Genomic DNA, 26,605 nt, shown 5'->3' with positions numbered 1-26,605 from the left:
GTGTGTGTGTGTGTGTGTGTGTGTGTGTGTGTGTGTGTGTGTGTGTGTGTGGTAGTATTAGCCTGGTGTGTGTGTGTGGTAGTATTAGCCTGGTGTGTGTGTATGGTAGTATTAGCCTGATGCCGTGTGTGTGTGTGTGTGTGTGTGTGTGTGTGTGTGTGTGTGTGTGTGTGTGTGTGTGTGTGTGTGTGTGTGTGTGTGTGTGTGTGTGTGTGTGTGTGTGTGTGTGTGTGTGTGTGTGTGTGTGTGTGTGTGTGTGTGTGTGTGTGTGTGGTAGTATTAGCCTGATGCCCGGTCTGATTGTGGTGTGTGTAGTGTCTGATTGGCTAATGTCTGATTGTGCTGTCTTGGCAAGACGGCACAAACAGATCTTGCACCAGGCTATTGTAGTACAGTTCCCATCGTTACTTTTGATAGAAACAGAAACTTTGAGCGATTGGATAACTTATTCCTCAATTAATGTTTTCCTCAGCATCTTGTCAACCTGTTTGCCCGTTTGGCCAACGACAACATTGGCTACATTGACTGGGACCCTTATATACCCAAGGTAAGGACACATTTGTCTAGCTGTGCCTATAACACTACCAAATCAATTCCACTCTACCCCATCACACCATTCGCCTCTTCCAGCAGGTCCCAATTCACTCCCTTCCCCTTGGCCTTAAAGTCAACTTTACTTCCTGATTTGGCCTCGTTTTTCATCCATGCTCATTAAGAAATGCTATTGGCAGTGACAGAATAATAACATGAGTTGTCTTAGGGGTGTGTTTTGTGGGTGTTTCTTCGGGGTGTGTCTTTGCCTTCTAATCACAACAAAAAAGGACAGTTGCTAGCCAGTTATTGAAAGAAAGCTGGCAACCTGCATCAAACATGTCACGTTAGCTTATGTTAGCTAGCAGGGATCAAACCTGTCTTCAGGTGCAGCGTTAGGAATACAAATTTTCCTCTCATGTTACACGTTAGGGAGAGGCTATATATATAGCTAGTTAAATCACATTATTATAGCCTAGTATCATAGTGGCATAGCCTAACAAATAATGACATGTTGATAGCTATCTATAAACAAAATATAGCTACTTACCAACAACGCACCAGTCTCAGGTTGACCGCCCAGCTGGGCCATGCAAAGTGACCTCGCCCAATCTTTTCCCAGATAACACGGTGCCTCCACGTGTTAATGGGCAAAAGGGGGCATGAATTGTTGACATAATTGTAATCCAAACCCAACCTTCATTTCCCTATTGTGATGCACTAGGGTTCCAAACTCTGTTTTAGACAACACTGACTTTATTACCAAAATTATCCTATTTACACTTTGTAGTCAATTGTGACACTAGAATCAATATTTCTGACTCATATCGATGCCACACAAGCTGTTTTCAAAGGGCGTAGTTGGTTTTTAGGGGCAGTCGTTCTTTAACACTCATGTTTGTAGATCTATAAGGTCTAAGCTCCAGCTCTGTACTGCTTAAACCTTTCCAGACCCTTCAGATCTGCAAAACATTGAAGGGGAAAGGGTAGTGGCTGCAAAGATCTTATCCCTGATCATTTGACCTGTGACCATTGGTTGTTGGTGTGCATGTTATAGCAGACTAGACATGACCAGACAGCCATTGAAAGTGATACCTGTTAGTGGCATTAACTACTGTATCACATTTCCATGTTGATCCTCCTGGCTTGTCTTTTAGTGTGTTTTGATACAGATGAGTCACAGTTATCTGACTTACTTATGCCAACAGGCCCTGATCTCAAATCTGATGTAATGGAATGAAGAATGTTTTTTTTTTTTTTTTGAGTAGCCCAAAAAATATGAATTAAAAACAATATACAGTGCATTCGGAACGTATTCAGACCCCTTGACTTCTTCCACATTTTGTTGCATTGCAGTCGTATTCTAAAATGGATTCAAAAACAAATACATCCTCATCAATCTACACACAATAGTCCATAATGACAAAGCAAAAACAGGTTTTTAGAAATGCAAATTTATCAAACATTAAAAAACTGAAATACCTTCTTTACATAAGTATTCAGACCCTTTGCTATGAGCCTCGAAATTGACCTCAGGTGCATCCTGTTTCCATTAATCATCCTTGATGTTTCTACAACTTGATTGGAGTCCACCTGTGGTTAATTCAATTGATTTAGACATGATTTGGAAAGGCACACACCTGTCTATATAAGGTCCCACAGTTGACAGTGCATGTCAGAGCAAAAACCAAGCCATGAGGTCGAAGGAAATATCCGTAGAGCTCCGAGACAGGAATGTGTCTCTGCACTGATCTGGGGAAGGCTACCAAAAATATATCTGCAGCATTGAAGGTCCCCAAGAACACAGTGGCCAACATATTTCTCAAATGGAAGAAGTTTGGAACCACCAAGACTCTTCCTAGAGCTGGCCTCCCGGTCAAACTGAGCAATCGGGGGAGAAGGGTCTTGGTCAGGGAGGTGACGAAGAACCTGATGGTCACTCTGATAGAGCTCCCGAGCTCTGTGGAGATGGGAGAACCTTCAATAATGACAACAATCTCTGCAGCACTCCACCGATCAGGCCTTAAAGGTAGTGGCCAGACAGAAGCCACTCCTCAGTAAAAGGCACATGACAGCCCGCTTGGAGTTTTGTGTATTGTGTAGATTGATGTGGGGAAAAGACGATTGAATCATTTTTAGAACAAGGCTGTTAACGTAACAAAATGTGGGGAATGTCAAGGGGTCTGAATACTTACCGAATGCACTGTATCCTGTGATCAGAATGTAATTTGCCAGTGGTTGCCAATTCCTGTCCTTCAGTACCACCATCAGTTCACATTTTTATTGTAGCCCCTGACAAGCACACCTGATTCTTGTCAACTAATCATCAGGACCTCAATGAGTTGAATCAGGTGTTTTTTTTTTCGGGGATACAACAAAAATATATGCTTTTGCGGAGGACTGAAGTTGGGAACCACTGCATTGGACAACACATTCAATGAAAACAATATAATTTATTCATTTTCACACTTTTTGCTCCTTTATGATTCCAGATCTTCACCAGAATCCTACGTAGTCTGAACCTCCCGGTGGGGACCAGTCAGATGCTGGTTCCCAGATACCTGACAAACGCCTACGACGTCGGGCACGTGGTCCTCTGGGTCTCAGCTTTACTGGTCAGTCACTGTACACAATCTGTGTTGCCCAATCAATCCTTTTTATTGCTCCAAGTTCATTTAAAAAAAAATCATGTATAATTGGCTTATAGAAATGAAGTAAATGTATTTTAGGGGGGGTACTGTAATCATACAATGCAATACCATTAAGCCCTAGTTTATCAGAGTGGTTGGTGCTAAACTAAATGGGTATCGTAGACAACCCTGAAGCTACGGCTGAGGGACATGAGAGGCGAGCACTTAAAATGGTCCGCACACAGTCGTGAAGAAGGGGCGTCAGCGCCTATTCCCCCTCAGGAGGTTGAAAAGGTTTTGCATGGGCCGTCAAATCCTCAAAAGGTTCTACAGCTGAACCATTGAGAGCATATAGACTGGCTGCATCACTGCTTGGTATGGCTGTGCTTCCACACAGCAAGCGGTACCGGTGCATCAACTCTGACACCAACAGGCTCCTGAACAGCTTCTGTCCCCAAGCCATAAGATGGCTAACAAAATGGCTACATGGACTATCTGAATTGACCCTTGCATTGTATATTTTTTATTTTTGCACAGTCTATGCAGGGCCCTTCGCGCGCACACACACAAACACACGCACACACACAAACACACGCACACACTCCATCATTAGCACACACACACACACACACATAATATGCACGTACATTTATATGGACACTTGACACAGCCACACCCACTCATATACAATCATCATATATCCTGATATCTACTCACCTTAACCCTATATTGTACATATCTACCCCTCCAGTATCCCTGCACACTGCAAATATGGTACTGGAACTGACCCTGTATGTAGTATGATTACGTACTTCCTCATGTGTTTTTGTTCTACCGTAAGTTATTTTTAGTTTTACATTGTTATTGATTCATGCATTATTGGGTTTAGAGCTAGGAAGAAAGGCATTTCACTGTACTTGTTCACATGCCATAAAAATACTTTAACAAGACGCCATAGTACCCCTAAATAAGGTTAAGGAAAAGAACAATGGAATTCTATTTAAACGTTTCACTGTCAACTGCGTTTATTTTCAGAAAACTTAACATGTGTAAATATTTGTTGAATCTTATTATGGTTATACAACTGAGACATAAACTGAACAAGTTCCACAGACATGTGACTAACAGAAATGGAATAATGTGTCCCTGAACAAATGGGGGGGTTGTCATCAAAAGTAAGTCAGGTTCTGGTGTGGCCACCAGCTGCATTAAGTACTGCAATGCATCTCCTTCTCATGGACTGCACCAGATTTGCCCGTTCTTGCTGTGAGATGTTACCCCAGTCTTCCACCAAGGCACCTGCAAGTTCTTGGACATTTCTGGGGGAATGGCCCTAGCCCTCACCTTCCGATCCAACAGGTCCCAGACGTTCTCAATGGGATTGAGAACTGAGCTCTTCGCTGGCCATGGCAGAACACTGACATTCCTGTCTTGCAGGAAATCACGCACAGAATGACCAGTATGGCTGGTGGCATTGTCATGCTGGTGGGTCATGTCAGGATGAGCCTACAGGAAGGGTACTACGTGAGGGAGGAGGATGTCTTCCCTATAACGCACAGTGTTGAGATTGCCTGCAATGACAACAAGCTCAGTCCGATGTTGCATCGCCCTAGACCATGATGGACCCTCTACCTCCAAATTGAACCCGCTCCAGAGTACAGGCATCGGTGTAACACTCATTCCTTCGACGATAAATGCGAATCCGACCAGGTGAGACAAAACCACAACTGAAGAACACTTTTTGCCAGTCCTGTCTGGTCCAACGACGGTGGGTTTGTGCCCATAGACGATGTGGTTGCCGGTGATGTCTGGGGAGGACCTGCCTTACACAGGCCTACAAGCCCTCAGTCCAGCCTCTCAGCCTATTGCGGACAGTCTGAGCACTGATGGAGGGATTGTGCGTTACTGGTGTAACTCAGGCAGTTGTTGCCATCCTGTACCTGTCCCGCAAGTATGATGTTCGGATGTACCGATCCTGTGCAGGTGTTGTTACCCGTGGTCTGCCACTGCGAGGACAATCAGCTGTCCATCCTGTCTCCCTGTAGCGTGGCTTAGGCGTCTCACAGTACGGACATTGCAATTTATTGCCATGGCAACATCCTCAGTCCTTATGTCTCGCAGCATGCCTAAGGCACATTCACGCAGATGAGCAGGGACCCTGGGCATCTTTCTTTTGGTGTTCTTCAGAGTCAGTAGAAAGGCCTCTTTCGTGTCCCTAAGTTTTCATAATTGTGACCTTAACTGCCTACCGACTGTAAGCTGTTCGTGTCTTAATGACCCTTCCACAGGTACATGTTCATTAATTGCTTATGGTTCATTGAACAAGCATAGGAAACAGTGTTTAAACCCTTTACAATGAAGATCTGTGAAGTTATTTGGAATTTTAAAGACAGAGTCCTGAAAAGGGGACGTTTCCTTTTTTGCTGAGTGTTTTTATATGTGTGTGTGTGTGTGTGTGTGTGTGTGTGTGTGTGTGTGTGTGTGTGTGTGTGTGTGTGTGTGTGTGTGTGTGTGTGTGTGTGTGTGTGTGTGTGTGTGTGTGTGTGTGTGTGTGTGTGTGTGTATTTAATGTTAAGCATCTGTTTCTGTGATTGCAGGGAGGCCCCAGTAAGCAAGCCCAGGCACAGCTCAGTGGCCTTTTCAACAGCATCACATCTTTCTTCCACCCATCCAACCATGGACGCTGGCTGGTGAGTCACTGGAACTCTCACTTCCTGTGGATGCCGCCTTTGGAAGGCACAGGATCTGCTAGTACTGTTAGTTCAGAAATAACACCCTGATGACATATGAGAGAGAGGCAGCAACCAGCCGTGCTATTAAAGGTTAACCTGATATCGGGGGCACACGCCATTCTGTTCTAGGAACATCCCCCCCCTCCGTCATCAGACCAGAGCCTCTGGCTACAGGCAGTGTCTTCAGTCATACACAAATCTTTATTTATGGGTGAGGGACATAGACCTGGGTTCAGATACCATTACAAATACTAAACCTGGACTCGATTGAGCCTTTCTGACGCAATAGGATGTTCATAAAAGTGCACACCCTGCTCATTTGGAACTCCAGCTAAAGTGAACTTTAAAAGTATTTGAAAGATTTAGTTCTTGTACCCAGGTCTGGAGGGAGAGTTGTTTGTGACCCCGTTTTGTTGCTGGGAAACCCCCAGCAACTCGTGAGATTCTCTCCTGACCCCTCAGATGTTGAGGTTTTATTGCAAGTAGGTGAATGTGTACAGACAACCTGACGTTCTTGGGACCTGTGTCCAATTTGAGGGCACTATGTGTCCTGGCTTGGCAAAAGTTGTATTGTGTAATGTAATGGTCATCACTGAAGTGACATAGAAAGACACAGGGTTTGTTTAGGATTAATAAAATGACTTTGGCCTGACATTTGACATTCCGTCAGCCACTTAGGGAGCTGGATCTGTGACAGACATTTCAGATCTTAGTTCGTCGGTCTTTATATAGAGATGAAACTGTGCACAATCTAAGGCCATGCTGTCCTGACGGGTTATTGGTTCTAAGGCCATGCTGTCCTGACGGGTTATTGGTTCTAAGGCCATGCTGTCCTGATGGGTTATTGGTTCTAAGGCCATGCTGTCCTGACGGGTTATTGGTTCTAAGGCCATGCTGTCCTGACGGGTTATTGGTTCTAAGGCCATGCTGTCCTGACGGGTTATTGGTTCTAAGGCCATGCTGTCCTGATGGGTTATTGGTTCTAAGGCCATGCTGTCCTGACGGGTTATTGGTTCTAAGGCCATGCTGTCCTGATGGGTTATTGGTTCTAAGGCCATGCTGTCCTGATGGGTTATTGGTTCTAAGGCCATGCTGTCCTGACGGATTATTGGTTCTAAGGCCATGCTGTCCTGACGGATTATTGGTTCTAAGGCCATGCTGTCCTGATGGATTATTGGTTCTAAGGCCATGCTGTCCTGACGGGTTATTGGTTCTAAGGCCATGCTGTCCTGATGGGTTATTGGTTCTAAGGCCATGCTGTCCTGATGGGTTATTGGTTCTAAGGCCATGCTGTCCTGATGGGTTATTGGTTCTAAGGCCATGCTGTCCTGATGGGTTATTGGTTCTAAGGCCATGCTGTCCTGATGGGTTATTGGTTCTAAGGCCATGCTGTCCTGATGGATTATTGGTTCTAAGGCCATGCTGTCCTGATGGGTTATTGGTTCTAAGGCCATGCTGTCCTGATGGGTTATTGGTTCTAAGGCCATGCTGTCCTGACTAGGGCTGTTGCGGTGACTGTATTAGCGCCACACCGGCGGTCATGTGTCATGAAGGCAGACAAATTCCACATGACCGTTTTGTCATGGTAATTGGGCTTCTCCAAGCTCTGATGCTGCTGATGGTCATTAGTAGCCTTCAAAACTTTAACTGCCTGGTACTCAGCACTCCATTGTCCCTCTAATCACTCTGACATCAATGCAAATGTGTTCAATAATCTAATCAAACACTTCATGAGAACCCATGAGCTCATGTTGCCAACATTTCTATAGGCTAAGCAATTGCATGAAAAAACAGAATGATGGCCTTTATTAAAGAGAGGAGGATCAGCTTTGTATAGGCTAGGCCTACTATATTTATTTCTCAACTTTCCTAATATTAAGTATAGCCTACCTGACTGGCATGAAAATAAACCACAGGGAAAAGTGTCCTTCATTCACTATTTAATTGCATCAACGAAATGTATTTTTTTCCCGCTTTCGAGACAGGTGCATGATAATGGTCCATTCTAAATCAAACCAAATGTCACACATATATTATTTAGTATATGTAAAGACAAGATTAAATCAGGAATAGGTTGATGGGTGACAATATTAGCCTATCACTTGTGAATTATACACTGCTCAATAAAATAAAGGGAATACTTAAACAACAAATGTAACTCCAAGTCAATCACACTTCTGTGAAATCAAACTGTCCACTTAGGAAGCAACACTGACTGACAATACATTTCACATGCTGTTGTGCAAATGGAATAGACAACTGGTGGAAATTATAGGCAATTAGCAAGACACCCCCAATAAAAGAGTGGTTCTGCAAGTGGTGACCACAGACCACTTCTCAGTCCCTATGCTTCCTGGCTGATGTTTTGGTCACTTTTGAATGCTGGCGGTGCTTTCACTCTAGTGGTAGCATGAGACTGAGTCTACAACCCACACAAGTGGCTCAGGTAGTGCAGCTCACCCAGGATGGCACATCAATGCGAGCTGTGGCAAGAAGGTTTGCTGTGTCTGTCATCGTAGTGTCCAGAGCATGGAGGCGCTACCAGGAGACAGGCCAGTACATCAGGAGACGTGGAGGAGGCCGTAGGAGGGCAACAACCCAGCAGCAGGACCGCTACCTCCGCCTTTATGCAAGGAGGGGCAGGAGGAGCACTGCCAGAGCCCTGCAAAATGACCTCCAGCAGGCCACAAATGTGCATGTGTCTGCTCAATCGGTCAGAAACAGACTTCATGAGGGTGGTATGAGGGCCCGATGTCCACAGGTGGGGGTTGTGCTTACAGCCCAACACCGTGCAGGACATTTGGCATTTGCCAGAGAACACCAAGATTGGCAAATTCGCCACTGGCGCCCTGTGCTCTTCACAGATGAAAGCAGGTTCACACTGAGCACGTGACATAGTCTGGAGATGCCGTCGAGAACGTTCTGCTGCCTGCAACATCCTCCAGCATGACAGAAAATATCCTTTCTATTTTATTCAGCTTTGTTCAATTCTATTCTTCTACTGTAAAATAATGCCACGGAATTCTAAGCAGATCTTGTCTGCTAAATGAACTAGTGTAGCTAGTGTCCTCCCACCTGTCTGTCTTTATGTCCTCCCACCGGTCTCTGTTTTTGTCCTCCCACCGGTCTCTCTTTGTCCTCCCACCGGTCTCTCAGCCAGTGTCTCTCTAACCCTACCTGTCTCTGTTTTCATGTCCTCACACCTGTCTCTGTTTTCATGTCCTCACACCTGTCTGTCGCTTTATCTCCAGATGAAGTTGATGAAGCTGCTGCAGCGCCTCCCGGCCAGTGTGGTGCGGCGGCTCCACCGGGAGCGCTACCGGAAACCCACGTGGCTCACGCCGGTACCGGACAGCCACAAGATGACAGAGGCGGACATCACGGCGTTCGTGGAGAGTATGATGCAGCCGGTGCTGCTGGCCATGTTCAGTAAGACAGGCAGTCTGGACGCTGCTCAGGCCTTGCAGAACCTGGCCCTCATGAGGCCCGAACTTGTCATACCACCAGTGCTGGAGAAGTGAGTCGAATCAAACTGTCTGTCTGATTAGTGGATGGGCAGTGTTTCTTCTTTCATTGTATAGATGGGGCGGGCCCCACAACATCTGTTGTCCCTCAATGCCTAAAGCCTTCAACCCTTTAGTTGATTTCTATTTAACTTTAGACTCCCTGAATGTTAAATCGGGACTTGTGTACTCTGCCTGGAAAATAGGCTAATCTATGGGAAACACTGGGTAGAGGATACAGAGGGAAGAATTGGAATGGGGTTCTGTATTCCAAGAGGCAGATTAACTAAAGTTCTAAGGCAAATACCACAAACACATTAAACAAAGCTATTTGTCTTAGGGCTGGGCAATATAGCCAAAATATCATATCACAATATTTTTGGCAGAATTTGACATTATGTTTCTCAATTCTGTCTTGTGCTCTCTTTATAGAACCTACCCTGCTATGGAGACACTGACAGAGCCCCACCAACTGACTGCCACCCTGAGCTGTATGATCGGTGTGGCTCGCAGCCTGGTGTCTGGGGGCCAGCGCTTCCCCGAGGGCCCCATACACATGCTGCCCCTCCTCATGCGGGCCCTTCCCGGGGTCGACCCCAACGACTTCAGCAAGTGCATGGTAGGTAATGGAGTTCAGGGGAAAGAAGAAGCTCTCGTAGGCCTAGATTGTCATCAATTTGGAAGTGTGTGTGTGTGTGTGTGTTACAGGTCTAACTTTTGCTCTCCCTCCTTTCTCCAGATAACATTCCAATTCATTGCTACGTTTGCGACTCTTGTGCCTTTGGTGGACTGTTCATCTGCTGTTCATGAAAGGAGTGACCTGACAGAGGTGGAGAGAGAGATGTGCTCAGCCTCTGCAGAGTTTGAGGACTTTGTTCTTCAGTTCATGGACAGGTATGAGTATGGAGAACGAAGTCAATGTACACTATATATACAAAAGTATTGTGGACACCCCTTCAAATGAGTGGTTTTGGTTATTTCACAAGCTCACAGAACGGGACCGCGAGTGTTGAAGCATGTACAAATCTTCTGTCCTCTGTTGCAACCCTCACTACCGAGTTCCGAACTGCCTCTGGAAACAACATCAGCTTCAATGGGTTTCCGTTGCCGTGCGGCTGCACACAAGATCTAAGATCACCATGCGCAATGCCAATAGTCGGTTGGAGTGGTGTAAAGTTCACCGCCATTAGACTGTGGAGCAGTGGAATCTCGTTCTCTGCCATGATGAATTACGCTTCACCTCTTGGCAGTCCGACGGACAAATCTGGGTTTGGCGGAAGCCAGAAGAGGGCTTCCTGCCCCAATGCATAGTGCTGACTGTAAAGTTTGGTGGAGAAGGAATAATGGTCTGGGGCTGTTTTTCATGGTTCGGGCTAGGCCCTTTCCAGTGAAGGGAAATCTTAACGCTACAGCATACAATGACATTCTAGACAAATTTGTGCTTCCAACTTTGTGGCAACAGTTTGGAGAAGGCCATTTTTTGTTTCAGCATGACAAGGTCCCTGTGCACAAAGCGAGGTCCGTGCAGAAATGGTTTGTCGAGATCGGTGTAGAAGAACTTGACTGGCCTACACAGAGTCCTGACTAGAGGTCGGTCGATTTAATTTGGGCCAATTTCAAGTTTTCATAACAATCGGTAATTGGCATTTTTGGTCACCGATTCTAGCCGATTAGATTGCACTCCACGAGGAGACTGCGTGGCTGGTTGACTACCTGTTATGCGAGTACAGCAAGGAGCAAAGGTGAGTTGCTAGCTAGCATTAAACTTATCTTATAAAAAAACATCAATCTTAACATAATCACTAGTTAACTACACATGGTTGTTGATATTACTATTTTAACTAACTTGTCCTGTATTGCAAATAATCAATGCGGTGCCTGTTAATTTATCATTGAATCACAGCCGACTTCGCCAAAAGGGTGATTTAACAAGTGCATTTGCGAAAAAAGCACTGTCTTTGCACCAATGTACCTAACCATAAACATCAATGCCTGCCTGCCTTATGCATTTTTTTAAACCTGCATATTTAGTTAAAAGAAATTCATGTTAGCAAGGCAATATTAACTAGGTAAACTAGGGAGTAAGGGTATATGCAGCAGTTTGGGCCGCCTGGCTCGTTGCAAACTGTGTGAAGACCATTTCTTCCTAACAAAGACCGTAATTAATTTGTCAGAATTTAACATAATTATGACTTAACATTGAAGGTTGTACAATGTAACAACAATATTTAGACTTAGGGATGCCACCCATTTGATGAAATACTTAACGGTTCTGTATTTCACTGAAAGAATAAACGTTTTGTTTTCTAGATGATAGTTTCCAGATTTGACCATATTAATGACCAAAGGCTCGTATTTCTGTGTGTTATTATGTTATAATTAAGTCTATAATTTGATAGAGCAGTCTGGCTGAGCGGTGGTAGGCAGCAGCAGGCTCATAAGCATTCATTCAAACAGAACTTTCCTGCGTTTGCCAGCAGCTCTTCGCAATGCTTGAAGCACAGCTCTGTTTATGACTTCCAGCCTATCAACTCCTGAGATTAGGCTGGCAATACTAAAGTGCCTATAAGAACATCCAATAGTCAAAGGTATTTGAAATACAAATGGTAGAGAGAGAGAGAGATAGAGAGTCCTATAATAACTACAACCCAAATCTTAACTGGGAATATTGAAGACTCATGTCAAAAGGAACCACCAGCTTTCATGTGTTCTCATGTTCTGAGCAAGGAACTTAAATGCTTTTTTACATGGCACATATTGCACTATTACTTCTCCATCACTGTGTTTTTGCATTATTTAAACCAAATTGAAAATGTTTTATTATTTATTTGAGACTAAATTGATTTTATTAATGTATTATATTAAGTTAAAATAAGTGTTTATTCAGTATTGTTGTAATTGTCATTATTACAAATGTGTGAATAGGAATCAGCTTTTTTTGGTCCTCCAATAATCGGTATCGACGTTGAAAAATCATAATCGTTCGACCTCAATCCCATCAAACACCTTTGGAATCAATTGGAATGCAGGCTATGAGCCAGGCCTAATCGGCCAACATCAGTGCCGACCTCACTAATGCTCTTGTGGCTGAATGGAATCAAGTCCCCGCAGCAATGTTCCAACATCTAGTGGAAAGCATTCCCAGAAGAGTGGTCTGTAATAGCAGTCAATTGGGGACCAACTCCATAGTATTGCCCATGATTTTTGGAATGAGATGTTCAAGTGTCCACATACTTGTATGCATACATGTCATCAGTGGAACGGCATAGCAGTTCTAAACTGTGTCTGTGCATGTGTTTATCTCTGTCCAGGTGTTTTGCCCTGATAGACAGCAGTACTCTAGAGCAGACCAGAGAGGAGACAGAGACAGAGAAGATGACCCATCTGGAGAGCCTGGTGGAGCTGGGACTATCTTCTACCTTCAGCACCATCCTCACACAGTGCTCCATAGACATCTTCAAGGTAGACTCACTCACTCACTCACTCACTCACTCACTCACTCACTCACTCACTCACTCACTCACTCACTCACTCACTCACTCACTCACTCACTCACTCACTCACTCACTCACTCAACCGTTTGTTTCTCCTGGCTGTACTCAGGTGGCTCTGGAGAAGGTCTTCAACTTTGCCACCACCAACATCTTTGAGACTCGTGTGGCTGGCAGGATGGTGGCTGACATGTGCAGAGCAGCTTCCAAGTGTCACCCGGCACAGTCTCTGAAGCTTTTTGTGCCCCACTGCTGCAATGCCATAAACCAGATCGCTGTCAGTAAGTATTCACTAAGTAGGAAGTGTGTTCTGGGGCTATAAATTCAAATCTTGATTTAATCAAGCCATCATTTGATCAAGATGATTCTGTGTGCTGATTTGCTATGAAGGGCTTAGAGTCGGGGAGAAGTGGGAATCATTGGGTCCTTGTTCTGAGTTGGCCTCAGAGTATCTCACCATCTCTGTCGTGTTGTTCTTGATGATTTCCAGATGAAGAGGTGTTGAGTGAGGAGGAACTGGATAAGGAGTTACTATGGAACCTTCAGCTACTATCAGAGGTGAGGTCATCATCCTGTGTTCATACCGACTGGACTGAGAGACTCTCTTGTTCCCTTCACCTGTCAGTAGACACCAAACGGGAAAACATTTTTGAAATGCGGGAGTTACTAACCCAATGTTATCTGATAAGAAAGCTTCTTTTTGTTTTCCGTAGCAAAATAAAGAAAAATAATTGTGCCCTAATGAACAGAACACCGGTGCAGTCTGTATTTTCTCTCCTAACCTTCTTCTCCCCAGGTGACTCGTGTGGACGGGGACAAGATCCTCCCCTACAGCACCCAGCTGGTTCAGATCCTGCAGCTGACCCTCCATCTAAAGTGTAAACAGGGCTACACCCTGGCCTGTAACCTGCTGCATCATATCCTGAGGTCTACAGCCCTCATCTACCCCACAGAGTACTGCAGTGTACCTGGAGGCTTTCAGCAGCCCACACAGGACTACCTGCCCATCAAGGTATGTACAGTATAGGGTTGAGTACAGGGCTAGGGGGTTAGAGTTAGTGGTACATGCAGGGCTGGTGTTAGGGGTAACACATCTATCTACCCCACAGAGTACTGCAGGGTACCAGGTGACTTTCAACAGCCCATATGGGACTACCTAACTATCAAGTTCAAAACTTTAGTTTTATATTTTTTTCAGATTCCTGCCTGCCAAATTTCTGCTACATATTCTTTTAGGAATATATATTTATAACCCAGAAGACCGTGAAAAATGGTGATTACCGAGCACTTCTGTCCAATTCTATCACAAATGGTGTTATTTTATACCTTTTTACCTTATCTTCTTGATTGGTCTTATCATTTATCAGTCACTCTGGACCTTCGGTAAGAAAGTGTGTCAAAGGAACCAGACCAGACTCGTAGTGGTCCAGTGCATAACATGCCTCTGCCCTGTTAACTCTATATTTCTCCCTCCTCCCTTCCTCATTTAATCTCTTCAGCCCTCCCCTGTCCACTTAGTCAGTGGGAAGGGTCCATAGAGATGGATAGAGGACACCTATCTTTGCCCATAGGAAGTACAATTGTGAAATCCCAGCCCACACTAAAAGGCTTTTGTGGCAAGTGCACCCTGTATCCATCTCTATGGCCTGGCATGTGATCGTATTATGTCTTCACTATGTCATCCCCCAGTAGAGGTAGAGACATAACCTTTCTCCCCGAAGTGTGCACTTTCATGGATTTTAAAGGAAATACCTGGTATATCCAGGCCATGCCTTTTAACAATTCAATGCTTTAAAATGTGTGTGGAGTAGTGAATGTTCAATTCAGGAGGAAGGAGAGATTGTTGGGACGCACCCCAGGGCAGATTGTTGGCTAGCTCAATGGATTAAAGCCTGTATGGCACTAGATACCAAATAAGGTGTCTTGCCTGCTGTTCTTAGAATTGATGTCAGGACTACAAGACAAGCACGTGTGTGTGTTTTGTATGTTTGTGTGTGTGTGTTATTTGCGTGCATGTCATTGACTATATATGAATGGACTAAACCATTGATTCCTATGTGAAGACTCAATAGTGCATTTAGGCCAAACGAAGTTGGTTAAGATGACATCTCATGGAGACAAAACATGCGCAGTTTGAGCTAATACAGGAAGTGATGTTGCAGGCTCGCTCAGTGCTGCCCCCTTTCATTGAGTAAATGTGTCAGCATGCTTCAGTTTCGCTAGCCAAAGTCGGCTAGGCGACCCGAAGGAGTGCTTGCATACTCCCTTGAAAGACATTCGCTTGAAAAACTAGAAAAAAAGCGTCAATAGTACTGTTTGTCCAGTATACACTTCCTCAAAATAGTCTTAATTCATCTAAGATGACTCAAGAAATCTGTCATTGATTTAACGTTTTTGCTGAGGAGATTTGTCGTACATCTAACTAACATGTTTGGTGCAGTATTTCTAAATGACAAAATGTGCATGAAAACTAGTCTTCTCTCGTTGAACGACAACAAAGACCTTACTGAAGAATTCCAACTGTTGACCAATCACCAATTTGGGCTTGCCTCAAGAAAAAATGTGTGGCCGAACAACTGGTGAAAAAGCTAACAAGAACTTTAGTGTCGTCATAATATATGCTCAAACTGTTTTGGCTGGGAAGCATGCGGATGCCTTAACTCCAATTGAAAGCTGACCGGTGTACTGCAGGCTGCCATTAGCAACTCAATTATCTTACATTTTTAAGTAATGCTGTGGGGAGGTCACGTAGGTCCTTTTTATAAACATATGGCTTAGGTCCTTTATAAACATATGGCATAAGGCTGCATAGGTCAAGACATGATTATATTACATTGATAGCCATGACTTAGTGGACCGGGTACCACTGAGATTATACTATGTGGTTTGAATAGACATGTTATCTATACAGTCCACAATCCACATGACCATAGTTAACCTGTTTGATTGTGTACATACAGTGCATTCGGAAAAGTATTCAGACCCCTTGACTTTTTCCACATTTTGTTAAGTTACAGCCTTATTCTATCATTGGACATTTTTTTATTTAATCAATCTACACCCAATACCCCATAATGACAAAGCGAAAACAGTTTTTAGAAATTGTTGCACATTTATAAAATAAAGAAAACAGAAATCTCTTGACAGACACTGAAACCCAGCTGATGACCCAGTACATGTTTGCTGAAGTTACGCAGGGGGTCAAAACTGACATACCGCCATGTCAGATGATCTGCCTCCTGCAGAGGCCTATTGCAAAAACACCAGAAAATCAACCAAGTGGCGCATTCAAACAGATGTCTGAAATGGCAGCATGCCTTTTAACAGTATATGATGTGTATGTGCTTACTATTATTCTTATAGCCTAGTTAAATGTATAGGCTATGATGACAATGAAATGCCTCAGCGGCCGTGCACCAGAACATGGATTCCAAAGACAGATCGATCATAGTCGTAGATTGACAAGCAATGTACATTAATTATATAGGCTGTCTGGGTAGCCTGCCCTTTAAAAATATAAGCTTACTCATTTGATTGGCATTCGACGGGACTGTGGCATTCAAATCCATGGTCCTGGCCCTGGTGTTTTCAATGGACAGAATGGCCAATCCACTCAGTCTCTCCTGTCCCATGCTGCTTCTCAGCTGTTCTCATGATTGAATTATTTTCCGTTTGGAAAAGGAGCGCTCTGCACTGGCTATCGTTACAGGCAGTCACAAAAAGGAGCATGTAATTCAAAATTAGCATCTTGGCCAGGTCTCTCACTGTAGTGTGCTTTGCTATTTCCTTCTTAAAACAGGCCCTGAAACAGAGTAATTGGCCAGGGAAACTTGCTGATATATCTGTAATGTTCAGTCAGCCGACTGGCTGTCTCATAGAGCGCGTCATCTGCGTTGGCCAGGGAAACTTGCTGATATATCTGTAATGTTCAGTCAGCCGGCTGGCTGTCTCATAGAGCGCGTCATCTGCGTTGGCCAGGGAAACTTGCTGATATATCTGTAATGTTCAGTCAGCCGGCTGGCTGTCTCATAGAGCGCGTCATCTGCGTTGGCCAGGGAAACTTGCTGATATATCTGTAATGTTCAGTCAGCCGGCTGGCTGTCTCATAGAGCGCGTCATCTGCGTTGGCCAGGGAAACTTGCTGATATATCTGTAATGTTCAGTCAGCCGGCTGGCTGTCTCATAGATCGCGTCATCTGCGTTGGCCAGGGAAACTTGCTGATATATCTGTAATGTTCAGTCAGCCGGCTGGCTGTCTCATAGAGCGCGTCATCTGCGTTGGCCAGGGAAACTTGCTGATATATCTGTAATGTTCAGTCAGCCGGCTGGCTGTCTCATAGAGCGCATCATCTGCGTTGGCCAGGGTAGTGGGATGGATGGAGTCAAACAGACTCGTTGTTGCCCGCAGACTTTTAAATATGTTTGACAGCTGGTGGATAACGATGTCAAGGTTTGCGTTAAAGACGTTGGCTCTAAATTGACTCTCCCCATCAGACAGTCGCTCCTCACATAGCTCATCAAAATGACGCCTCGCCTTCCTTCTCCGAGTGTCTTCAAATGTGTTCTGAGCTCCTGTCAGCAAGGGTCTTTGCAGTGACTTTGGCGTTCTCAAAATCCTGTGGGAATCCGGACAGGACCTCTGTGCTTAGTAGGCTGACCTTCACATTTTCTAAAACCTTAGTCTGCAGAACGACGAAAAGTTTAAAATATATATTTTATTTTTCTGTGCAAGGAGCACTGTGCAAGCGATAATATTGAAATGGAAGGAATATCAGACCACTGCAAGTCTACCAAGACCTGGCCGTCCCTCTAAACTTTCAGATCATACAAGGAGAAGACTGATCAGAGATGCAGCCAAGAGGCCCATGATCACTCTGGATGAACTGCAGAGATCTACAGCTGAGGTGGGAGACTGTCCATAGGACAACAATCAGTCGTATATTGCACAAATCTGGCCTTTATGGAAGAGTGGCAAAAAGAAAGCTATTTATTAAAGATATCCATAAAAAGTGTTGTTTAAAGTTTGCCACTAGCCACCTGGGAGACACACCAAACATGTGGAAGAAGGTGCTCTGGTCAGATGAAACCAAAATTGAACTTTTTGGCAACAATGCAAAATGTTATGATTGGCATAAAAGCAACACAGCTCATCACCCTGAACACCCCATCCCCACTGTCAAACATGGTGGTGGCAGCATCATGGTTTGGGCCTGCTTTTCTTCAGCAGGGACAGGGAGGATGGTTAAAATTGATGGGAAGATGGATGGAGCCAAATACAGGACCATTCTGGAAGAGAACCTGATGGAGTCTGTGAGACTGGGACAAATGATCTAAAGCAAAATCTACATCCAACCTCAAAGTCTGAATCCAATCGAGAATCTGTGGAAAGAACTGAAAACTGCTGTTTTGCAAGGAGGAATGGGAAAAAATGTCAGTCTCTCGATGTGCAAAACTGATAGAGACATACCCCAAGCGACTTACAGCTGTAATCGCAGCAAACGGTGGCGCTACAAAGTATTAATTTAAGGGGGCTGAAAAATTTTGCACACCCAATTTTTCAGTTTTTGATTTGTTAAAAAAGTTTGAAATATCAAATAAATGTCGTTCCACTTCATGATTGTGTCCCACTTGTTGTTGATTCTTCACAAAAAAATACAGTTTTATATCTTTATGTTTGAAGCCTGAAATGTGGCAAAAGGTCGCAAAGTTCAAGGGGGCCGAATACTTTTGCAAGGCACTGTATCTGTATCTCAGGGCAGTAAGGGACTCCTATCTAGATGACCAGCGGGTGGGACACAGTCGTTTTAGTTACATTTTCTGTTTCTGATGCAAAATCAAAAATACCACTCATCATTGACCATCTCTTTATGCTATGCCCGGAGAAGGTGTATAACAGTTCAACAGTATCATAAAACTGTTTAATCGATGGCACATTTTTGACAGTGCACACAATGCACATGGATATTCTGGCCTGCACACCCGAATAGACCCTGCTCATGTTAGCAGCTCCATCATACCCCTGCCCACCACATTTTGAAATATCCAGCCCATTATCCTCTATGCTGCCAGAATTTTATGTTGAATCTCAGCTACTGATGTGTAAGCAGTCTCCAGAAATTCCCAAAACAACTCTGTGATGGTCAGATCTGTGGCCATATTATTTGCATCCCTTATCATGCTCACATAGAGATAAACTTGACTTAACTGGTCTAATTTGGATACATCCGGTGTGGTGTCCGTAATAGTAGGATAAAAATGGGGCTTCCTGCATCTCTCCCTGAATGTCACACTTCACTCACGCAGCTAAGATATAAATCAGCTCATTTTGGATTTGAGGACTGAGATAGTTAACGGAACCTGTGGGGTGTTCTAAAAGTTCTTTCAGAACTGGGTTGTAAAAATGACAGCAGTTCGATTATACCGAGAAAATTCCCACTGTTGGCCTGCCCCAGCTTTTCACGGTGCCATCTGAACGCCGAATTACATGACGTAAGTATGAGAGTTACATTAACTATGCGCTCCAACACCTGTCGCCAGAAATTTGCTGCGTTACTCACGTTACTCAACTTTCTCTTTTTTTCCGGCCGTTGTCTCTTGATAGCTAGCTCAACTATTGCTTAAAACAATGACACAAACAGCAATGCTTTAGAGAGTACTGGCACAATGAATCCCATAATGCATTTCATTATCTTAACATCGTTTTGAATAATATGATTTATTTAGCAAATTAATTTGATTTATTGTCATCAATACACAAAAATATCATGTTGACCTATGTAATGTCAAAAATACATTTAGTTGGTGAAGCCATCAGTGGGATTATCTATCATATTAGCCAACTTTAAAGAAAGATCTTCTCGTCAAATCCTAATGAGATGGACCTGCGTCAACAATTAATACTTGGGCATGGTGGGGCGGTATTCAAATTACATAGGGGGCCCATGGCTCCACAGATCTGGGCCCGTCACTGGGCCCATGGCTCCACAGGTCTAGGTCCGTCACTGGGCCCATGGCTCCACAGATCTGGGCCCGTCACTGGGCCCATGGCTCCACAGGTCTGGGCCCGTCACTGGGCCCATGGCTCCACAGGTCTGGGCCCGTCACTGGGCCCATGGCTCCACAGGTCTGGGCCCGTCCCTGGGCCCATGGCTCCACAGATCTGGGCCCGTCAATCCTGAAGCTACGCCACTGGCCACACCCCATACCTACAGCCCAACCAATGTGTTTTTTGGGGGGGACAAAACATACTGATGTTGATTATACTGTTTTACTGCAAAGAAATTAAAAAGTATAATTTTTCCACACTGAATTCTCACAAATTTCCATCCAACAGAGCAAATGTCTAATACATGGTTACAATAACACATAATGAGAATGGCCGCAAGTGTTCAGATTGGATTGAGATTAGTTTGTTTCATCATATTTATTGGTTATCGGTGGAATTATTGACCGGTGTATCTGTAAAAGGACAATATCGTCTGATATATGGGTTGGGCTCTACTCACGCCCACCACCTAAGCCCCAGAATAAAACCATTTTTCTCTCTGTGTCTCCAGGATTGGGGTCGTCCGGGGGACCTGTGGAACCTGAACATCCAGTGGCACGTCCCCAGAGTGGAGGAGACCAGCTTTGTGTTCTACGTTCTAGACCTGATCCTACAGCCAGAGCTGCTCCGACTACAGAGATATGCCCAGGGGGAACGGGACATGACCAGGTGAGGGATAAACAAAGTAACTAACTAAAAGATAGTGAGAAAAGGGTCCTATTCATCTGTTATCAAACAGACAAACACAGAAGGACCACATAAACTTTCCCAATTAGAGAAACACGTTTTGCCAGGACTTTACCAGGTTGAAGACTCATTAAACAGTGACTGGTTAAGTCTGGAGTAGACAGGTGGAGGTGCAAGATTAGGATACTGAACATCCAAGAACAAGCTAACCTTTTCATGTTCTTCTGAACCAGAAGCAGGAACACCATTTTTAAAACAAGCCTGGGTCTCTACTACACCACTACTTCAGTAATGCACACAGTAGCAAGAACGTTTTGCAATGGACAAGTGTGCTATTGTCTTGAAGAGTTTAGCTGCTACCTCCATTTCAAAACGTTTTCGCCCCGCTGAACACAACCCTGTTCTGCTCTATAATGTGTAGTCAGTGTTATGTGGACCCTGCATGTAACTGTCTTCATTCTGTTTTTCAGGGATGACGTCCTACAAAGTTTGTCCATTGTACAGCACTGCCTTCTGGGAGCAGGTAGCCTGTTGCCCCTGCTGCAAGGAGAGCCCATCCCTGAACTGTGAGTAGGACACATTTAATTTGCAAAATTTGTTGTCAGTGTTTTACCAACCGTGTGTTTTAACTTTGAAACCTCTTTCTCCATCAGGGTGACTAGCATGGTGAATCTGGGGGAGACTAACCTCTTCACAGGGATGGCCGATGGTAGGGAGTATTACTAACTACCCTTCTAGTTAGCTGTGCTCTGATTTCTTTGTGTGGGCAGTCATATTGTGACTGGGATGTGTTCATAGTGTGGCTAGCCAGAGTTGTAATGCCTCAACTCTCTCTCCCTCCCTGCAGATGTGTCCAGAGAGAACTACAGAGATGCTATCTGCAGAGTGATGAGGCAGCTGCTACGTGAGTAGTGTCCGCTTCCCTTCTGTCGGTGTAACCACAACCCCACCACAACCCCACCTAACATTACATTCACATCCTCTCTGCCTCTGTAACACCACACCCAAGAACAAACCCTTGTCCCCTCCTGTTTTTGTAACCACAACACAACCGCACACCCAACATCAAACTACAGCCAGCCAAACAACTGTTGTTATACCATGTGGCACTTAACACCTCTACCTTCCAGATACTTGTCCTGTCATCGACTGCAGTATTATCATTGTCTTGGCAAGATTACTTTAGTGTCCAATGTACACAGATGTCCAACGGGAACTTGTCTTCTGCTGTACTTTACTTTTCTGCACATGTCCAGATCTAACTAACACAGGAAGTGTAAACCTATCCAGATCATTTCCCTTCCTATAAGTGTAATGTTTTTTAAAATTGCTTTGTGTTCACCACCTTATGACGCTCTTCACATATTAAGATTGAATAAACCATGTCTAAAACATATCCATGTAATGGTTTGTTCCGTTTTATTTTCTCAGATCACATTCTGGAGCACTCAGAGGACGACACCAAGTCTCTGTTCGCCATCATCAAGATCATCAGTGACCTGCTGCACTTCAAAGGCTCCCACAAACAAGAGTTTGACTCTCGCTGGAAGAGCTTCAACCTGGTCAAGAAGTCCATGGAGAACAGGGTGAGCGATTTAGCTAGAACGCCATACTGGAGCCATGGCTGAGATTGTGGTGGACCTCCCGAATGAAGTTGTATTTCTCTTGAGTGAATGAATGCTGGTCGTTTACAGCACCCACATACTTATCTGGCATATCTTTTGTAAGAGTTGAGTTTGTCATTTTTTTGTTGTTGATTCTGGTGCTGACCCGTAATCACTTACTCATTAGTCTTCTAATACATCTACAGCTTCACGGCAGGAAGCAGCACATCCGAGCCCTGCTAATCGACAGAGTCATGCTACAGCACGAGGTAGGGTTTCTCTCTCTCTTGCCCTCTCTCTGTTCTGTCCATCCTCAAGTGTCTGCTGCTGTCATGGAATAATCTGTGTGTTTACCCCAGGTTGTAACCTAGCCTCTGTGTTTTGTGTTGTCCAGCTGCGTAAGCTAACAGTGGAGGGGTGTGAGTACAAGAGTATCCACCAGGAACTGATGCGGGATCTGCTGCGGCTCTCTACCAGCACCTACAGTCAGGTTAGCTCAGTTTCCTACCACAGATGTTTGTTTTCGTAGCTCCAGCAGGTAAACAAAACATTACTGTGGTGAGAGAGATATTTTATCAATCTTGACTTCTTTTCCTTGATTCCTCTCTCCTCACCAACTCAACACATTCATCTCCTCTGATGTTTTTTGAGGAGGCGGAGAGGAGATAGGATGCAAGGAATCAAGAAACATTTGAGTGTATGTACCTCGTGTGTCCCTCTAGGTGCGTAGCCGGGCTCAGAGTGTGCTGTTCACAGCTCTAGGGACCTATAACTTCTGCTGCCGGGACCTGATCCCCCGTGTGCTGGAGTTCCTGGAGCCAGACCGCTCCGACATCACACAGCAGCAATTCAAAGTACGACTGGCCTGTCTCTGTCCTGTGTCTCTCTTATCTTGACCATACACAAAACACTCCCCTACCTCATCCACACACACATATAAACATGGTCTAGCCTGGTTATTGCAGATTGATTATTGATCAATCGATTGATTGACTGACTAAATGACTGACTGACTGACTGGATGATGTAAATAGAGAAATGGAACATAACTTCGAGTCCTCATATTCGCCATCCTTCATTATTTTCCTCATCCTTCCTTACCCCCCCCTGTCTCTCCTCTCTTCAGGGTGCCTTGTACTGTCTCTTGGGGAACCACAGTGGGGTGTGCCTGGCCAACCTGCACGACTGGGACTGCATCACCCTGACCTGGCCTGCCATCGTCCGCTCAGGACTCAGCTCAGCTATGTCCCTGGAGAAGCCCTCCATCGTCCGCCTGTTCGACGACCTCGCTGACAAGGTCCACCGCCAATACGAGACCATTGGCATCCACTTTGCTGTAAGATACCCTTCCTGCTTCTCCACTGGTGGAAATTGTCATTGCTACTGGTTGTGAATGGATTGTACTGACGTAATTTCAACTTGATCTGATTTGTAAACTGAAAGTAAGGACATCATTCCTTCCAACTTTGCCCGCTGGGTTTTCTCTCAACTCTTTTTTTCAATGAATGACAAAATGTATATACTATTTCCTGTTAGGCGTATAGAAGTACAGTGTGACATAAGCCTTTGAGAGTAAAGCTTTGTGACTGATTAGGATTCAAACATGTCTCTGAAGTTGGGAATCTACAGGTCATCTATATATTAGTCTGCTTGGCCTGAGATGACCTGTCTTTACCTCCACTAGCTATATATATCATATCCTGTATAACATATATAATAATTTCTGATGAAACAAACTCTTTGCTGTAGATCCCGTCAGAATGTTGTGCAGCAGCGGTGCAGCTCCAGACCTCCGGTGTTCCCCTGTCTCAGGACCCTGTCCCCTCAGACCAGGAAGAAGCAGAGGGCCTCAGGAAGCAGGAGGAGAAGAACCTCGACTCAGTTCAGTAAGTACCAGAGGAAGACCAGAGGAAGAGCTTTCACTGCTAATGAATAAACACTCAATCCTGTTGATGAACTGTACACAAAATCTTCAAATTACAGCCCTATTGGTGTCTTATTGCAGTCTAGCAAAGGTCTGCCGTTCCTGTTGTTAAAGTCATTTCTCAGTTATGTCTACAGTATAATGTCCCTAGTATAAGCCACTTTATAAGATATTACTGGTCTGTCTCCCTCAGGAAATATGAGAGTCTGGTTGGTGAACTTCTGGACTGCCTCAACGACAGAAACATGTAGGTTCACCTTGTCTCTGACTGAAACGAGCATAGAAATGTATTGTGTTTAACAGATATGATAGTCTGTTGTATAGAAAAAGGGAATCATGTCAGCTCTGTTCCTTACGTTTCTCAACTTCCTATTCATCAGTGCACTCTGTAGCAAAATGTTGTGCAACGGAAACCATTTATATCATGTTGTACAAAGATTTATTACTAATGAATATGACCCAGGTTGTACTTCCCTTTACTCTGTCAAAACATTTTTCACCCACTGCTCTGCATGTTGCAGGCCCTGGAAGTTTGAGCACAATGCCATTGGATTCATGTCTCTGTTGCTGAGAGATGACCACCCTCTCCCCTCCCCTGCTGTCCTGTTCTTTGTCAAGAGCCTCAACCACGACTCCCTCCTGGTCCGCAAGGTGGGCACTCCCACACAACTACCACTATCCATACACACACGCGCACTAAACACAGAATCACTAACGGACAGACCCAGTCATGCATTCATTTTCGTTCACTACATTGAGAGAATCTATTTTGCATGAGAACTCTTCAAGATGGCAGCAGTCAACAACGTTGCAGTAAAGTTTCACATTTATCTTCACACATCAGCCACTTATGCATAATCGTCGTTATAGTGTTTCATTTTAAGATATAGAAACATATTTTCTGTGTTTATTTCCCCCACTAGTTGGCGATATCAGCAGTGGCAGGGATCATGAAGCAACTCAAGAGGCCGCATAAAAAAGTACCAGTCAGCCCCAACGAGCTCTGTAAGTACCCACTCTCGAGTTGCACTTCCTGTCTCCTCGCTCACTAGTCCCCTTACCTGTGTTCAAATAGTATTTGTTTCAAGCTGTACTTGATTGGGCCTGCTCTGGTGCAATGGAACCAAAGGAATAGTCCCAAAAGTGCAAACCCTTTCCATCTGGCACTTCAGGTAGGCTCTAAAAGTGTTTCAATCAAATGTATTTATAAAGCCCTTTTTACATCAGCAGATGTCACAGTGCTGATACAGAAACCCAGCCTAAAAACCCCAAACAGCAAGCAATGCAGATGTAGAAGCACCTACAGTACCAGTCAAAAGTTTATTTATTTTTACATTGTAGAATAATAGTGAAGACATCAAAACCATTAAATAACACATGGAATCATGTAGTAACCAAAAAAGGTGTTAAACAAATCAAAATATTTTAGATTTGAAAATCTTCAGAGGAGCCACACTTTGCCTTGATGACAGCTTCGCACACTCTTGGCATTCTCTCAACCAGCTTCATGAGGTCAGTCAATCCGGAAAATGTCAAGAACTTTTCTTCAAGTGCAGTCGTAAAAACCATCAAGTGCTATGATGAAACTGTCTCTCATGAGGACCCCCACAGGAAAAGAAGACCCAGAGTTACCTCTGCTGTAGAGGATAAGTTCATTAATTACCAGCCTCAGAAATTGCAGCCCAAATAAATGCTTCACAGAAGCAAGTAACAGACACATCTCAACATCAACTGTTCAGAGGAGACTGTGTGAATCAGTCCTTCATGGTCGGTTTGTTGCAAAGAAACAACTACTAAAGGACACCAATAAGAAGAGACTTGCTTGGGCCAAGAAACATGAGCAATGGACATTAAACCGGTGGAAATCTGTCCTTTGGATGAGCTGCCCATGTGTGGTTCCCACCGTGAAGCATGGAGGTGGGGGTGCTTTGCTGGTGATAAGCTCTGATTTATTTAGAATTTATGGCACGCTTAACCAGCATGGCTACCACAGCATTCTGCAGCGACACGACCATCTGGTTTGCGCTTAGTGGGACTATCATTTGTTTTTCAACAGGACAGTTACCCAACACACCTCCAGGCTTGTGTACGGGCTATTTGACCAAGAAGGAGAGTGATGGAGTGCTGCATTAGATAACCTGGCCTCCACAATCCCCGACCTCAACCCAATTGAGATGGTTTGGGATGAGTTGGACAGCAGAGTGAAAGAAAAGCAGCCAACAAGTCCTCAGTATATGTGGGAACGCCAAGACTGCTGGAAAAGCATTCCAGGTGAAGCTGGTTAAGAGAATGCCAAGAGTGGCTACCTTGAAGAATCTAAAATATATTTTGATTTAACACTTTCTTGGTTACTACATGATTCCATATGTGTAGTTTTGATGTCTTCACTATTATTCGACAATGTGAAAAATGGTAAAAATAAAGTAGAATGAGTAGGTGTTTCCAAACTTTTGACTGG

General features: G+C 44.3%; 1 protein-coding gene across 2 annotated transcripts in view; it reads left to right on the top strand.

Annotated features, from left to right (window-relative positions):
• The window catches only part of LOC124040320 (proteasome activator complex subunit 4B-like), a 75,631-nt gene that overhangs the window by 27,712 nt on the left and 21,314 nt on the right, over positions 1–26,605 (top strand). For both annotated transcript variants that reach the window (XM_046357416.1, XM_046357415.1), the window contains 23 exons: positions 473–547; positions 3,024–3,146; positions 5,759–5,851; positions 9,145–9,410; positions 9,829–10,015; positions 10,136–10,290; positions 12,708–12,858; positions 13,000–13,168; positions 13,378–13,445; positions 13,684–13,899; positions 20,444–20,601; positions 21,090–21,185; positions 21,273–21,328; positions 21,467–21,523; positions 22,051–22,205; positions 22,430–22,492; positions 22,618–22,713; positions 22,946–23,077; positions 23,350–23,559; positions 23,973–24,109; positions 24,341–24,394; positions 24,669–24,798; positions 25,071–25,152. In XM_046357416.1, coding sequence (XP_046213372.1) covers positions 473–547; positions 3,024–3,146; positions 5,759–5,851; positions 9,145–9,410; positions 9,829–10,015; positions 10,136–10,290; positions 12,708–12,858; positions 13,000–13,168; positions 13,378–13,445; positions 13,684–13,899; positions 20,444–20,601; positions 21,090–21,185; positions 21,273–21,328; positions 21,467–21,523; positions 22,051–22,205; positions 22,430–22,492; positions 22,618–22,713; positions 22,946–23,077; positions 23,350–23,559; positions 23,973–24,109; positions 24,341–24,394; positions 24,669–24,798; positions 25,071–25,152 — 2,929 coding nt within the window. The remainder of the gene's footprint in view (positions 1–472; positions 548–3,023; positions 3,147–5,758; positions 5,852–9,144; positions 9,411–9,828; positions 10,016–10,135; positions 10,291–12,707; positions 12,859–12,999; positions 13,169–13,377; positions 13,446–13,683; positions 13,900–20,443; positions 20,602–21,089; positions 21,186–21,272; positions 21,329–21,466; positions 21,524–22,050; positions 22,206–22,429; positions 22,493–22,617; positions 22,714–22,945; positions 23,078–23,349; positions 23,560–23,972; positions 24,110–24,340; positions 24,395–24,668; positions 24,799–25,070; positions 25,153–26,605) is intronic.

The sequence above is a fragment of the Oncorhynchus gorbuscha genome, linkage group LG07 (assembly GCF_021184085.1).
Source record: "Oncorhynchus gorbuscha isolate QuinsamMale2020 ecotype Even-year linkage group LG07, OgorEven_v1.0, whole genome shotgun sequence".
Classification (NCBI taxonomy): domain Eukaryota; kingdom Metazoa; phylum Chordata; class Actinopteri; order Salmoniformes; family Salmonidae; genus Oncorhynchus; species Oncorhynchus gorbuscha.
The sequence above is the reverse complement of the archived record's forward strand: the minus strand, read 5'-3'. Positions and strand labels throughout refer to the sequence as shown.